The sequence below is a fragment of the Amia ocellicauda genome, chromosome 4, assembly GCF_036373705.1.
Source record: "Amia ocellicauda isolate fAmiCal2 chromosome 4, fAmiCal2.hap1, whole genome shotgun sequence".
Classification (NCBI taxonomy): domain Eukaryota; kingdom Metazoa; phylum Chordata; class Actinopteri; order Amiiformes; family Amiidae; genus Amia; species Amia ocellicauda.
Window position 1 is genome coordinate 20,300,934 of NC_089853.1, and position 14,720 is coordinate 20,315,653.

The 14,720-nt window shown below is 42.4% G+C and overlaps 2 protein-coding genes across 4 annotated transcripts in view; one reads left to right on the forward strand and one right to left on the reverse strand.

The window, feature by feature from the left end:
* Positions 1–6,106, forward strand: part of myo1ea (myosin IEa) — a 59,331-nt gene extending 53,225 nt beyond the window's left edge. For both annotated transcript variants that reach the window (XM_066701293.1, XM_066701294.1), the window contains 2 exons: positions 1,629–1,798; positions 2,768–6,106. In XM_066701293.1, coding sequence (XP_066557390.1) covers positions 1,629–1,798; positions 2,768–2,844 — 247 coding nt within the window. In that variant the 3' untranslated portion in view covers positions 2,845–6,106. The remainder of the gene's footprint in view (positions 1–1,628; positions 1,799–2,767) is intronic.
* Positions 6,107–6,195: 89 nt separating this feature from the next.
* Positions 6,196–9,756, reverse strand: ccnb2 (cyclin B2). Of its 2 annotated transcripts, none has more exons than XM_066701296.1 (9): positions 9,568–9,756; positions 9,108–9,218; positions 8,905–9,027; positions 8,427–8,588; positions 7,964–8,122; positions 7,592–7,828; positions 7,339–7,479; positions 6,952–7,062; positions 6,196–6,832 (listed from the first exon to the last, which is right to left on the reverse strand). In XM_066701296.1, exons 1-9 carry the CDS (start codon positions 9,589–9,591, stop codon positions 6,722–6,724), a joined length of 1,179 nt encoding a protein of 392 aa, XP_066557393.1. In that variant the 5' UTR covers positions 9,592–9,756; the 3' UTR covers positions 6,196–6,721. The 2 variants fall into 2 exon arrangements, with proteins under 2 accessions (XP_066557393.1, XP_066557392.1); XM_066701295.1 differs by having other exon boundaries at positions 8,899–9,027; positions 9,568–9,755.
* Between the last annotated feature and the right edge of the window lie 4,964 nt (positions 9,757–14,720).

The following is a 14,720-nucleotide window of genomic DNA, read 5'->3' on the forward strand; positions in this document are numbered from 1 at the left end:
ACCAATCTAAGACTTCACAGTATTAAATAGAAACAATGGGTTAACCTGAATTACTAACACACTGCTTCTTACACTCGCCAATTTAGATGCTGCTGCACTTCATTGCGCTATACATGGTTGGAAATGTCTTCTTGGTCACTCACATAAGCTATAAGTGAAACTTATTTTTATGAAGCAACCATAAACTCCTACAGAAAATTACTGAATTCATAAGGATGTGTTCCCCATAGTGCTGGGCTGTACACTTTTTTTGTTGGTTTGTTAAATTCTGTTCAATTGACATAACAAATGTACAGGGCAAATTTGGCTGGTGGTGCTTTAGCAGCAAGAAAATGAAAACGCCTTGAAAGACATTTTATAGATGTCTTTCTGTACGTGGCATTTTGGTTTTCTGTGTGGATGTTCCTGCTTATATATATTTTTTATTGAGTGTTGTTGGTTTTCTGTTTTTGGTTTTGGTGGTGTTTCCCCCCCCCCCCATTTGTTTTCCCAAATATAATACAGTAGTGGAAATACAACGCTATGACTGTCTGAAATAACTCATAAAAATGTTTTACATTGAACCCCTTTAGACACATTGTTAATATCCATGCCTCACAGAAGTGGTGTACACAATTAGAGACCAGTGACTAAAGGGGTTTTAATGAAAAAGAAAATTGGAGCTCTTCCCATCATTTTGCTTGCCTGATGCTCTGTTAGCGAATACAGCGATTGTGGGGAGAGATCGCCCTCTGCTGGTTGCTGCTCTGTCAGCATCCCATTTCTACATTTCATGCTCAGTGCAAAGCGGCAGTTATTTCAAGTAATTGGACTTTGTGTACAAGAGCACAATACAGCCGGTAAACAATGTCATATCTCCTGCAATACAAAACGACTCATGTAGGGATACAGAGCAATATACTTGATATGTTTGATATGCAGGCGATGGGAAAAGTATACTATGAACTGTTCCAAGGTAGCGGTTCTTTCGGTATTTCTTATTTTATATAATTTTGGACTGCATTTTCTTGTTGTCTGAAATCACCAGATAGCAAATTATCATTAACATTTAAAAAATACATGTTTACTGCACTGAACAAATAACTTTTTAAAGACAAATCAAACCGCACTTACGTCCGTTCCCTTGGTTCCCTTTCGATCCTGCGTGTTTTGGTTTGGCTTGCTTTTTCCTGTAATGTTTCACGGCAAAGACATATATGTTGCTGATAATTGTGTCCGGGTGTCTTACTGTACATTTGCCTTAAGCAAGGACATTAATACATAAAAAAGCCCATTAAAATCCCATCCCCGTAAATACAATTTTGAAGTAGCGGGATCGCGTATAACGGCGCTAGTGGGCGGTTTGCGTCAGTGACGTCACCCCCGTCTCGCCGTGAGGGATGCGCACATTTCCATTGAGTAAGAAAATCACAGCGGATCCAAGAACAACCAAGGCTACAGCGATGAAAGTGTTATTATCGATTCGATTTGTATGTATTGTTATCAGGTGCCAAAGCAGGCCATAACATCTTAAAAGGTCTTCACAGAAGACCGGGCGATTCACTGAAACTGAATGCTAAGTGCCAAGGTGCCAGGATGTCACTGAGCTTCTGTACCTCCCTCAATGTGTCCCCTCTCTCTGATGTCAGCGCTTACAGGCAGACTGACCACCGCCCCCCCCCAGGTGGAGGCCGTCCCAAGCCCACTCCCAAACCCAAACCACAGGTGCCGCAGTGCCGGGCACTGTACGCCTACGATGCCCAGGACACTGACGAGCTCAGCTTCAACGCCGAAGATGTCATTGACATCATCAAAGAGGGTGAGTGTGTGTGTGTGTGTGTGTGTGTGCGTGCTGCCCCACCGGCTTCCACTCCTAATGAACGTGCCTGAGTCTCTGAAACGTTGGCTTGAGATTAATTCTGGCCAGGGGAAGGAAAAACATGGCAGAGAAAGTGGTGTGTTCAGCCTTATGCTTTTCTTTCTAGCTCACAATAGAGCAAGCTATAACATCCACATCGATATACAGAATCATCTTCTCCATCCATTGTTCCTCCACCAGGGTATATTGGGTTAAATGTGGCCTTGACTCCCCACTCTGGTGAGACTTGGGGGGTGTATGGGAGCAGGTAGGCAGTACAGTCTAGACCTCTGGTATGATGTGGAACATGCCTCCTACCTTCTGATCCACCCTGATCTTAAATTTACTTTAATTCCAAAGTTATGGAGACAATCATCTCACCATTTGTTTGTGTTTACCAATATGGGACCAAATCCTTTAGGGCGAAAGGAATTCCTGCTGGAAGTGCAGACACTACAAGAGGGGTTTTTTCAGAACTCCGGAACGCCAATGATTCAATTTTAATGCCAAATAAGGATAAACTCTGATGAGGGGATATGCCCCACCCAGATGCAGTTCAGCTATGGTTCTGGAAGTCTGCGGTGAAAACCCCACACTTATTTCACATGCCTCAGTAAACAGGACACATGCCTGCCCCTGTCTTTGTCTACCCCCTCCTTCTGTGGATATTTTTAAAAACAAATGTGTTATTGTCTATAATGTTCTAGTTCCGTAGAAGAATCAGTTACCAAGGCCATGGTGTGTGCATTATAAACAGCGCTGCGTGTGCCTGAATTAAGTCTGCACAGAAAAAATAAAAGGAATTTTTTGGGGGGGACAGCTGGTGAAGTCCAGCCTGTAGAGGAAGAAGCAATGGGAGGGTTTGGGGTTTGGAGTACCATAACTCTGCTTTGCCTCATGGCTCTCCCTCTTTTTTCTGTGTGTGAGCAGATGCATCGGGCTGGTGGACAGGGAGACTACGAGGGAAACAAGGCCTGTTCCCCAACAACTATGTCACCAAGATCTAGGTCCACGGCCTGTCCTCCCGGAGACGCACATGAAGGAGCTCTCAACAGCTGAAGACGAGAACTGCGGGGAAGGGGGGGACAGCAGGGGTGGCTGTGTTTCTTTCACCTGCAACAAACTCGCGCGGCCCACGGTCCTCTCTTGCTGTCCGGGACGAGATGAGGACTGAGATGCCTTTGTAGAGGGCTGTGTTTTGGGGACTTGAACAAGATGGCGATCTTCCTGCAGAACCGATCGCTAAAACAATCCCTGAACTGAACAAAACTATTTATTTTGTATTTATAGCTTTCTTTTTGAATTTTAAGTCTTAATCTTTATTGTAATTCTCCTCCCCCATGCATATATAATGATGGTAACTTGAGTTATTTTATTGACGATATGAAGAATTTGTATGAGAAGCTGGGACCAGTAGATAATTTTGCTATTAATTTAGTTTAAAATGTATTTTCTTGTTTAAAAGGGGTGTTTCTATTTTTTTGGAGAGGTAGGTGCCTTTCTTTGTTTGAGTCACTGAACGCAGGTCAAGTTATTCCTGTGTCTGATTGGTCTGCAGTTCTCATTCCAATCCACAGCTGTTGGTGTTTTTGTTGTTGTTGTAGTTTTTAGATTAAGAAATTTAAGTGGGAATATTTGCTGCTACAATGGATTTTATAAATAGTATTGGCTATCCAAAGTTATTAGTTAATATGTATTCTACCAAATATTGTACCATGACATCAATATTTATCTTATTTCATTGCAGGGCTTTTTATTTTTTATTTTCTAATTCCAGATTTCTCATTTTAAGAGTGTGTGAGTAGACTACCAGTCAGATCCGGACTATATTTTTAGAAAGTAAGAGACAATATAAGGCAGCCATTGCCATAGGTTGAAGGTTAATTGTTTTACTTCTTCACAGTATCTTTATCCTTGGTGATATTAGAACAGGATTGATTAAATCAACCAATTGTCCAATGTTTGTCACAGGAAGTCCATGTCTGTGCTACAAATACCAGTCTTATACCCCAGCATCTGCCTCAGGTCCTGCTTAAATGTAAGAGGCCAGAGTACCATAAACAGATTAGTTCATTCTAGTTGCTTGGGGTTTTAGTTGCACTTGTATTACCAGTGTCAAGACTGCTGATTTGAATGTGGTAGGACTCTGTGCATATATTTTTTCTGAGATTGTGTTGTCTGTTCCTTCATCAGCAGGAATGTTTTTTGGCAAAAAAAAAAATATTTTTACCATTCCATAGAAAATGTTATTGCAGCACCTTGCACAGACTCCTGGGTGCTTGCTTAGGGCCATGGAGCCCCTGTCCCAGCCCCAGACTCTCTGCAGTCCCAGCTACGCCTTCCTCCTGAGAGCACCAGTTGTAAACCACAGCTGAATTCAACAAAATATGTGACAGTGACTGTTATAGAGGGACTAGTATGAACCAGGACAGGAAGTCAACTTGACAGTCTTTGCTCCAGGAGTAAGCAGAGGGACATTATGGCAGAGGACTTTCAAAAGCAAGCCAGACTTCAAAGCACTTTATCACTACCTGGGACAGCTGAACAGATCAGTGTTGTCAAGCATCTGAAGAAGAAAAGTACCCAGTCTTGTGTGTCAAACTGCAGTCTCAGAACTGTTTATTCCTAAGAGGAAAGCAAAGGATGCATCCGGTGGTTAATACAAACAATGACACAGGCTTTTTTTTCCCCCTGCTTTCTTGGTTTACTTTTATTATACAGGATTTTTTGTTTTAACTTTTTCTCTGTGTCCTTGTGATCTCTGGAGTTTCCTTTCTATCTTGATGTAGTGGTCCCTAGGGGAGGATGTATATGATACAAAGGAGCAAGGATTGTTCACTTCTTGGAAGGAGTTGAAAACAGCAGTCTGGGAGGAGTATAGCTTCCAGTTGCCAAAAGTACCCTGAAGGATTTTAATTGCCGATTCATTTTTTTTCATGGTGGCACAATTTTTTTCCCCCCTCACCTCATCCCACCCCTATCCACGTTTGTGTTTCTTGGTTAGTACCAGCAAACACTCACCCCCACCCCCATTCCATCAAGTTGTCTTTCATGCCCACTTGTCTCACAAGAAGTACATCCAGTGTGGTGCACTCAAGAGATTCAACCATTCGTATGTTTTACAGCACTGAAGGACGTTCTAAGCTGATGGTAGCAAGCAGCAATAAAATGTCACTAACCTTGTTTCCTGCATCTGCTTGGTGAAGGTTTGCATGAGGATATGATGCTGGTCCAGACAGCACTGCAGGGCACTTTTGTTCATGGATTATGAGAGCCGCAATAAATGTGTGATAGCTGGGGCTTATGGTAATGAGGCACATTCCTACACTGTAAAGTGTGCTTTTACTCTCCAGTACATAGATAACTAGAAGGGTAGGGTTTTGTAGTAGATTCAACTGTTAAGTCCAACAAAAGTGCTTAGGACATACCAGAGGCATGGAAATATTGCTGTATACATCCTCCATGAATTTATACCATGACTTTACAACATAAATGAGGGCTGAATAGCAACACATCGTCAGAAACCGGGGCAGAGCCAGGACTAGTGAATGTGTGGACCTCTATTCAACCAGCACCTTGGTGGTGTTAATAATCCTGCTACTGATAAAATTAACTGCTTTTGGCAAACTAAGGAAGGACTTCCCTTCGGATGAGACCTCAAACTGAAATTCTGGATCCCCGTGGTCATTAAAGGCAGATTTCAAAAGGGGTGTAGCAGATGGACCTACTAGTCCAAAAAACTGCTCAAAATAGATATCCCTATAGTAGAGGGGAGGGAGGAGCAAGTCCCATCCTATTGAACCAAACTAGACCAATACATGTACCAGTGTACATCTGGCTTGGGAAAAAAAACCCACTACCTGCAGCTACAAATCATACATTCCACAATTAATTCAGAACAAAGACAGCAGCTCATAGACACAACGACAAAAGGAACCATCAGGAACACACAAAATACATTGCAAGTGGTGGGATGGAGAAAAAGCCTTTTGGAAATTATATACTTCAATATGGCTGGTCCATATTTCATGTGCAAGTGGCCATGGGTCTTTAAAATTGTACATTAAGATTGGAAACTTACACTCAACCTGTATATGAATGTATTGTACTTTATTCTGTAATACAATTTCTGCAGAAACTTAAACTTGGTACGGAGATCCCTTGACAGAGCTCAGCTTTGTTTTTATATATATAAAAAAAAAAAAAACTTGCATCTCATGCAGTTTTCAGCTGTGGATCAAGATCTAAATTAAAAAGATACTAAATGAAGTTGTCTGTGTAGTGACTAATTCAACTTATGAAATAAATCTCTCTTTCAAGTCAGATTAACCCCTCCCAACAAGTGGACATACACCAAGCACATTCGATCCATTTATTAAAAGTTCACAAGCAGGATTTACAATTACAAAACATTTACAGTAATAAACGGTAGTTATTGTATGGCTCAGTGTAATCAGCAAGTCAAAGCTCACAGATCAGGCCATTTTGGTAGAAGGGGTGAAGCACTAAATGTAAACCACAAACCTGCCAGCTGGACTGAACAGCTTCCCCTCATCCCTAGCCTCACTTGGAATAGGAGGCCATGAGGAAGGAAAGCATAGGATGGAATCTAAAAGTACTAGAACAAAATTAAAATAAATCAAGACCACCCTGCCTAAATCTTTACACACCAGTTAAGGGCTACATCAAAAGTCAACATTTCTGAATTCTTGCTAAAGTAAAAAGTTAAAATTTGAGGGGGAGGAAAACAAGTCTCAAAAAAAAAAAGAAAGGTACAGAAACCTATTTACAATAAAGCAGCAATAACTTTCCCCAGATAGTGGAATAGTGAAATGTCTTTTAAAAGTGCAGAAGTCAGGAGTCCATAGTAAAAACTAGGTCAGGTTAGGAGTTCTCCAGCAGTGGTGCAGCCATCTCCCGGATGACTGCAGACTTCAGCTGAGGAATGGTACTGATGCTCATCAGCTTGCTGCTGGCATACTTATTCTTGATAGCCTGCACAGAAAGTAGTTCGACTTCAGAAGAATGTTTTGGAAGCAAACTAGTTCTAATCCAGGAGATCTAGAGTCCCCCTAGGAGGGGCAACATTGCAATTGAAGGAAGCAAATACTTACAGTGTGTTTGGTGAGCCGGTCATTGACCTTCACCACATTTTTGGCAATGTGTTGCATGATGGGCTTGAGGTGGTCTTCAGTGTAGCCACTATAGCACCGCTGGGTCATTGACTGCAACAGGAACGGGTGACAAGTAAGCCAAGAGACACTGGTTCTGGACTGTCCAATAGACAAATCAACTACTGGAATTTGTGCAAAGCGCACAGTGATAGGAGTTGGATTGCCAAGGACCACCACACTGCTTAGAACTAGGGATTACAGAAGACCATTGGAAAAATGCTCTAGTTTAGTCTGGTTAGCAACTCAAATTCCAGTCTGCATGTAGTCAGAAGCAAGTTCCAAGCTGCCCTTTAGACTAGTCAACTAAACACTAATGCTCAGGCTCACCCATTTGCTTCCATCCAGCAATGTCTGGGAGAGGTTGAGGGCTGCAGCTGCAATTTCAGAGGGGTGATACTGCACCATGTCATAGTCCATCAGGGTCAGCTCCATGAAATACTTGGCTAGGGTGTGCTTCTCAGCATCAGCCTAGAAAGATGGCAAGAGGCATAAACCAGTTTTAGGAGGTGTCAACAGACCAGCATGCTCAAGCAGTAGACCCATAGGGTCTATGGAACAAGTGGATAGAGACTAGCCTTACATTGCCAGCTTTTGATGCCCTCCTAAGGAAGTGAAGAGGCAGCGGGCGTCCCAGCTGGAAGTTCAGCTCCTTGAGAACCAGCATCTCCATCTCCCGAATCTGGGCTTTGGAGAAGGCATCATCCGTGATGTAGACAAAGTCACCAATCGCAGGGGCATACATCTCTTCATACTTGGCAGCGATAAACATGGCAGTCACACCAACCAACTGCAGTTTTTTCCTGGAGATTTCCTGCACCTAGTGGGGGAAAATAAAGCAAGCCAACATTGAGCTCCCTTGAGTTCCAAGAGCCTGGACTTCATATTGCTCTGATAAAGTCCCATGGCCACTAAAGTTAAACACAGGCAGAAGAACCCTTCTGCAGTGACTTACCTGAAGGAACCGGTCAAGGATCGCAACAGTCATGTACAGGGTCTCCTGCAGCAGATGAAACCTGGAGTGCACCTGGATCAGCCAGTCCACAAGGATGGCCCGCATGCGCGCGTTGATCTCACAGTCTTCTAGGTATTTGGGCCGGACAGACTGCTGTACCTGCAGAGTGGGGCATGGGGGTAAGTGTAGCTCAGAATGAAGGAGTGCCTTACACAGGTTTAATTGCTGGGGGGAAACTGAAGTTCAAGACATTCCTATGCAAGAGATTTACACAAAAACCATGCTATATAGAGCAGTTGAGTTACAGGTATGCAAATTAAACCTTGATTGCTTGGCTCAGAACTGCCTCAAATGAATTGCCAAGCCACAGTAGCTTGAACACCCCCCACCCCTGGCCCGGCCCCTCGACCACTTTCCACCTAACAAGTTTCCAAAACCTCCCACTCCACAGTTGAGATCTTACCTCAATTTGCCTCAGATACACATATATATCCTTCACATATTCAGCACAGAGCTGGGGCTGTTCAGCATCAAATGCATCAATGTCTTCCACATTCAGCAGAGTGTCAGAGAAGGCCTGGCACAGTTCCTCCTCCTTCATGGAGACATCCATTGGAGTAACAGCCTGGAGGGATATGGGGACATTTTAAACATCCAAGACAGTAGGAGCAGCCTGCTTCTGGAGCAACCACTGAGGCTTTGCTGTAGCCATCTTGTCCAAATAGGGAATGCCTGCATTTGAGCAGTGCATCACTCACTTGACTTTCAAAGATCAAACTAAGCAAAGCCACCATGTACTGCACAAGAGGCACATTGACAATGCCATTACATTATACAATTGCAGATCTAGAAGTGCTCACATAACTTAAATTGGCAAGAGCCAGGAAGAAATCTTAATAGATGCACACTTCTAGGCTAGGAGAAGAAAGATTTACCGGGACCTCAGGCTGCACTGGAGGCAGCTTGGTCTGGACCAACGCATTCGCCTGGAGCTTGGCGGCAACAGCCTTGGAGGACGCTGGCTTGGAGGACTTCACAGCATGGCATTTCAATGACTCGGTTTTCTATGGTAGCAAAATAAGCGTCAGTGGCGAGTTAAGACCCTGCAAATACATTGAAGAAATAAAATGCAGTCAGCACTTACCTTGAACGGGCCTCCTTTGTTTGAGAGATTGGAGATCTCGCCCAGCACAGCCCTTTTGGCTCCCATCACGGCCTTTCCCATAGGTACGGAGTTCTCAGCATTTCGGATGTTCTGCAAATGCCAGAAATAATTGAAGGCATCGGATGCAAGCACGACTGCGGTGTAGTTACAATGCGGTCATCGCTGCACAGAAAGTCCCCCAGAGACCGAAGTTGGATGGTGGGAGAAATGCCAGCGATTAAAGGAACTAGAATATGCAGCTTTCCGTGCAAGCCAGTTCTATGGATGGCGATAGGAAGAAAAGGTGGCACGGCTGTTTTGCTAAACGTAGTAACATGCATTCAAGCTCAAAACACCAAGGCCAGCCATTAAATCACACTATGGTGAAATTCGGTTTCGATACCCAGCAAAACAGGCACACACGCTGCAGAAAACAGATCAGCCTCAGGAGCATACTCACCACCGCACGGGTTGCCAAAGCCATTTCGATTAAAGCAGCAAACAGTATCGCACTAAACGAAATGCGATCACAAGGTCCAAAAAAACACCAGTGACTAACGACACCGTAGGTTTTAAAAGGCCCTCTTAAAAGTTTCAGATCAATCTCCACAAAGCGAGTTGCTTGTACTGCACTCACAGGGCATTCAAATACCGCTCCGCGCGTTCTCATTGGCTGCGGCTTCATAGGACGCGCTCTTCTGATTGGCTGACGGAGACGACCCGGGAATGCGTTGCCACGGCGATCGTTATTATTAGATTGACAGCGCTGTATTCTAATTGGTATCTGTCCGATTGGGTTCTGGCAGCAGTGCGCTTTAATCCACACCACAGTGAAACATCAGTAATAAAATAAATGTTACTGAAAAATAATAATAACGTGAATATATTAAAGTGGTCGTTCTCGCGATATAACAGCACGCTCAATCATGTTGCATTCTGGGATTTGCAGTTCTGTGGAATCTAATGAAATCTTATTTATTATGTGACTGACTGTTGCCTCGGAGTTGTGCTTTTCAGATGTTTTGAGTGATTTTTAGTCTGTATAGTGAATGCTATATGTCCACCAGTGAAGGGATTGGTGTTCATGCATATTTATTTTTAAAGACGCAAGACTGATGCCGTTTTATCGCTGCAGCCGACGAGGTGCCGGACTTTTCTATTGGTGGCCGGACAGATTTCTCGTTAGACTTTTGGACTTGTGTTAAATTGTTTTTTTTTTTATTATTATTATTATTATTTTTATTATTATTATTATTATTATTATTACAATTTAGTCTAATCTATTGTAGTGGTTTTCATTGTAGTATTTTATTCTGTGTTTACATCTCTGATGTGTTTTAAGAAACAGAAGAATACCATCTTAATTTACACAGTCTCCTATTGTGCAACTGATGCTGCTCCATCGATATATAATACAAACAAATAACCAGCTTATTTGCTGGTGTATTTCCATTGAGTCCCATGCCCACTGAGCACTACTTGCCCATCTAAATTGTCACACAACCGAGTAAATATCTTTAATTTGTTTTGTATTCAATAAAGTAAAATCGTATCTCACAGTACAGTACAACAGGGGTCTCTAAAAATGCTCCTGTTGTGCTGCAGTACACACACACATACAGTACACATACTGCCCACATATGTGGACACTTCAACAGGAAGGGGAAGTATTCTGGACGTATGTTATGGCAATATTACTGATGTGTACAACGCTCATGCACACCCGCCGCTTTTAAATGCAGATTACAATGTTATCTTCCTACTTCCGCCGTACAGACATGGACTCAAACGTCACAAGCCACAAACCTACAGCATCCATCAGTGGTCGGAGGACGCCACTGCATGCACAGACTGGTACATTTTTGATGGCGATTTAAATGAGAGGGTTTCTGTTATTACAGACCATGTTACATTCTGCATTACCACCACCATACCTGTTAAGACCCTGAAGAAATATCTAAACTCCAAACCCTGGATTACTCACCATATCAAACACAGTTTAAGGGTACTACAGTTGGCCTTTCAACGCCAGGAATGGACCTCACTCAAAATCATAAGCCACTCAATAAGAAATTAAATACTCAAATACAAAGAGAAACTTGAACAGGAACTCAGCAACATGAACACCAAACAAGCCTTCCAAAAAGTGAAAACACTCACCGGGCATGATCTAAAATATGGCCTATCAATTATAACTGACTCTGCTTCCTTTGCTGAAGACCTGGACACTTTCTACGCACAATTTGATACCATCAACTGTTCAGATGAGTGTGAGGAATTGCTGAGAGCCCTACACATCCTGGAGCCTACACATACTGCCCCCTTTTTACGGAGGAGGATGTTCGCTGGCAGCTGAGCCGCTGCAAACAAAGCAAGGCCCCAGGGCCAGACGGCATCCAGGAGAGGGTGCTTAAGGTCTGTGCCATGGAGCTCTCTCCAGTTCTCCACCACATCTTCTGGGAATCCTACAGGACTGCTTCAGTACCAACCCTCTGGAAAACATATACTAAGAACATAAGAACATAAGAAAGTTTACAATCAAGAGGAGGCCATTCGACCCATCATGCTCGTTTGGTGTCCATTAATAACTAAGTGATCCAAGGATCCTATCAGCCACATCGCTGGGGAGTTTGTTCCAGATTGTGACGACTCTCTGTGTGAAGAAGTGTCTCCTGTTTTCTGTCTTGAATGCCTTGAAACCCAATTTCCATTTGTGTCCCCGGGTGCGTGTGTCCCTGCTGATCTGGAAAAGCTCCTATGGTTTGATGTGGTCGATGCCCTTCATGATTTTGAAGTCTTGAATCAAATCCCCCCATAGTCTTCTCTGTACTATCACACCCAAGAAACCCCACCCCTCAGAACTAAACCACTACAGGCCAATTGCACTAACATCGATAATAATTAAGTGCCTGGAGAGACTGGTGCTGAATTTCATCCTACCAGTTGTCAGACCACAGCTGCACCCCCATCGGTTCGCCTACAAGGCTAAAAGGGGGACTGAGGATGCTGTGTCTCCTCCACTCCCTAATACAACACCTAGAATCACCAGGTCATCCTCTTCATTGACTTCAGCTCTGCTTTTAACACCATTCAACGTCACCAGATGATCAGGAAACTCCACTATCTAAACGTCTCACCACTCCTCATTCACTGGGTACAGTTTCCTCAGCGACAGATCACAAATGGATCACTACTTCAACTACTCTGATGATACTGCCATACTTGCACTCCTTAATGACAACAGATTTCTTACAGACTATCTACAATCCATTTCCCACTTCACTAAATGGTGTAAAGACAATAACCTGCAGCTAAATGTCACAAAGACAAAGGAACTGTCTATTGGCACTCCTGGAACACACTGCATATCCCATAACCCCTCCTCTCTCAATAATGAGTCTCGAGATGGTGGAGAGCTTCAAATATCTCGGACTCACCCTGGACAACAGACTCAGATTCAATCAACACACCACTGACATTCATAAACGCTGCCGGCAAAGACTCTCTGCCAATCCATAAACTTAATGCACCTTCTGTTATTACTCTACAGAAAAAATAATTGAAGCTGTATTACTTTACTGTTCCCCCTGCTTCTTTACCATGATAACTGCCTCCAACAAGAAAAAACTCATCCATATTACACACTCTGCTTCCAAAATCATTGGCCTCCCCACCCCCAACCTCTCAGAACTGCAGAGCCGTCACAAATAGAGCCCTCGCTATAGCACATGAGCCCGGCCACCCCCTCAACTCACTCCTTACTCTACTCCCATCTGGTCACAGATACAGATCCCTAACCTGGAAAAGGGCCTGCTTTGGCAGGCGTTTTGTGCCCTTTGCCATACAGCTATTAAACAAAACTCCCCACTGAATATCATATATGTATGTATGCACATATGTATGTTTGCATGTAAATATGAATCTGTATTTATGTGTATACATATGAATAGACTATTTATATTTGTTCATGTTAAAGCAATACAAATGTATGTATTGTACAGACTGTAGCAATTAATAAACATTATTATTATTATTATACATTTAACAATGATCAATCTAAGTGTATAGTAACAGTAATAATAACGGTGTTGGTATACAAATATACTGTAGTGTTAATTGGTGGTAATGTACTGTTCTAAATCAGCATGGTTGTGCTTGATCTATTGGTATTTCGGTTTAATTTAGATTGTTTGGGGAAGGAGCGAGAGAGATGAAAGAAGGAAAGGTATTTTATATCTGTCTGGATTTAAGTCAGATGTCATTTTATAACCATCCTTAAGCATGGTTCATCTGGAAGTGGGTCAACAAGCCACGTACCTTGCTCACAGCTATTTATTTGTGCTGCATTTTAAACGTTTTAATGACACTTTCATGATCAGCATCGAAAATATGATCTTCATTCGAAACACAAAATGTTGTTCTTGTAACCAGATAACGACCTCTGACAGCACAGCAGTCACAGTCACACTTCTAACACATGGATGGTGGGTTTCACATCCACATCACAATCAATACAATCAATAAAATACTCTGACCATTACACCTACAGGAAATCACCAACCACTCATATCTCATTACAGCATGTGACTTGATCGTGTGTTTAAATCAGGAGGAAATCATGGTAAAAATATGGTAACCTAGTATACCATGGTGGAATATATTTAAAGTGTAATGTTGATGTGGTGTACCATCTTAAAATGTGTTAAAGTGTAGTACAAACATGCACTCAAGACTATATAGGTCAGAGTTGACCATTGTCCACATGGAACTCTCCAGTTTTTCGGAGTACCTGGATTTAAATCCATTGAAATCACACATTGCTCATTCAGAGCTCATTAGAAAGCAGAGACCAAGAGTTCAATTGCCACATGTTAAATGTGTTTAAGGAATATAGGATAAGCATACCTATAGGGAATGGACAAAGGTATGTACCTTAATGATTCTGACAAAGTTCACTAGCACAAACACAGAGCAATGATCAGACCGGAATTATAAAATAAACTTCAGGAGTACGGTACAGTATTATTACTAAACTATATAAATAAATAAATAAATAAATAAATAAATGGACAAAGGTATGTAGGCTGTGATTCTGACATTTCATAGCACACAAGGTTGTGGCAGGAGGGGTTGTCAGAATGGAACAATAGCTACTAGATCCCCATATATACCAATAGCATTTCACATTTTTTGTCATTTTTAGAGAGAAAACTATGTTCTCACATGCAGACTAACAACCCTGCAAAAGAACAGTGCTCTACCCATGGTCACATACAAATACAACTCCCAGGCAGGTGATTCAAGCAGGCAGTCAGTCACATTAGTCTCCTAGGGGACAGATGAAATACATCTATAAATCACTGCTGTTAGTTACAAATTTCAGCTAAATGCTCATTATAATTTATACATAGAAGGCATTGACGTCACCATAATACACAATACTGCACTGATGCACTGTACTACAATATCCTGTAGACTAACATCACAAATCAATTATATTTTTGGTTAAAATTACAATGGTTGTTTGGCAAACTTTTTGTATTTGCAAGCATATCTACTACTGTTGTAGAGGATGGTGTTGGGCGCTAAAGAAAGACCAGACAAGACACAAGA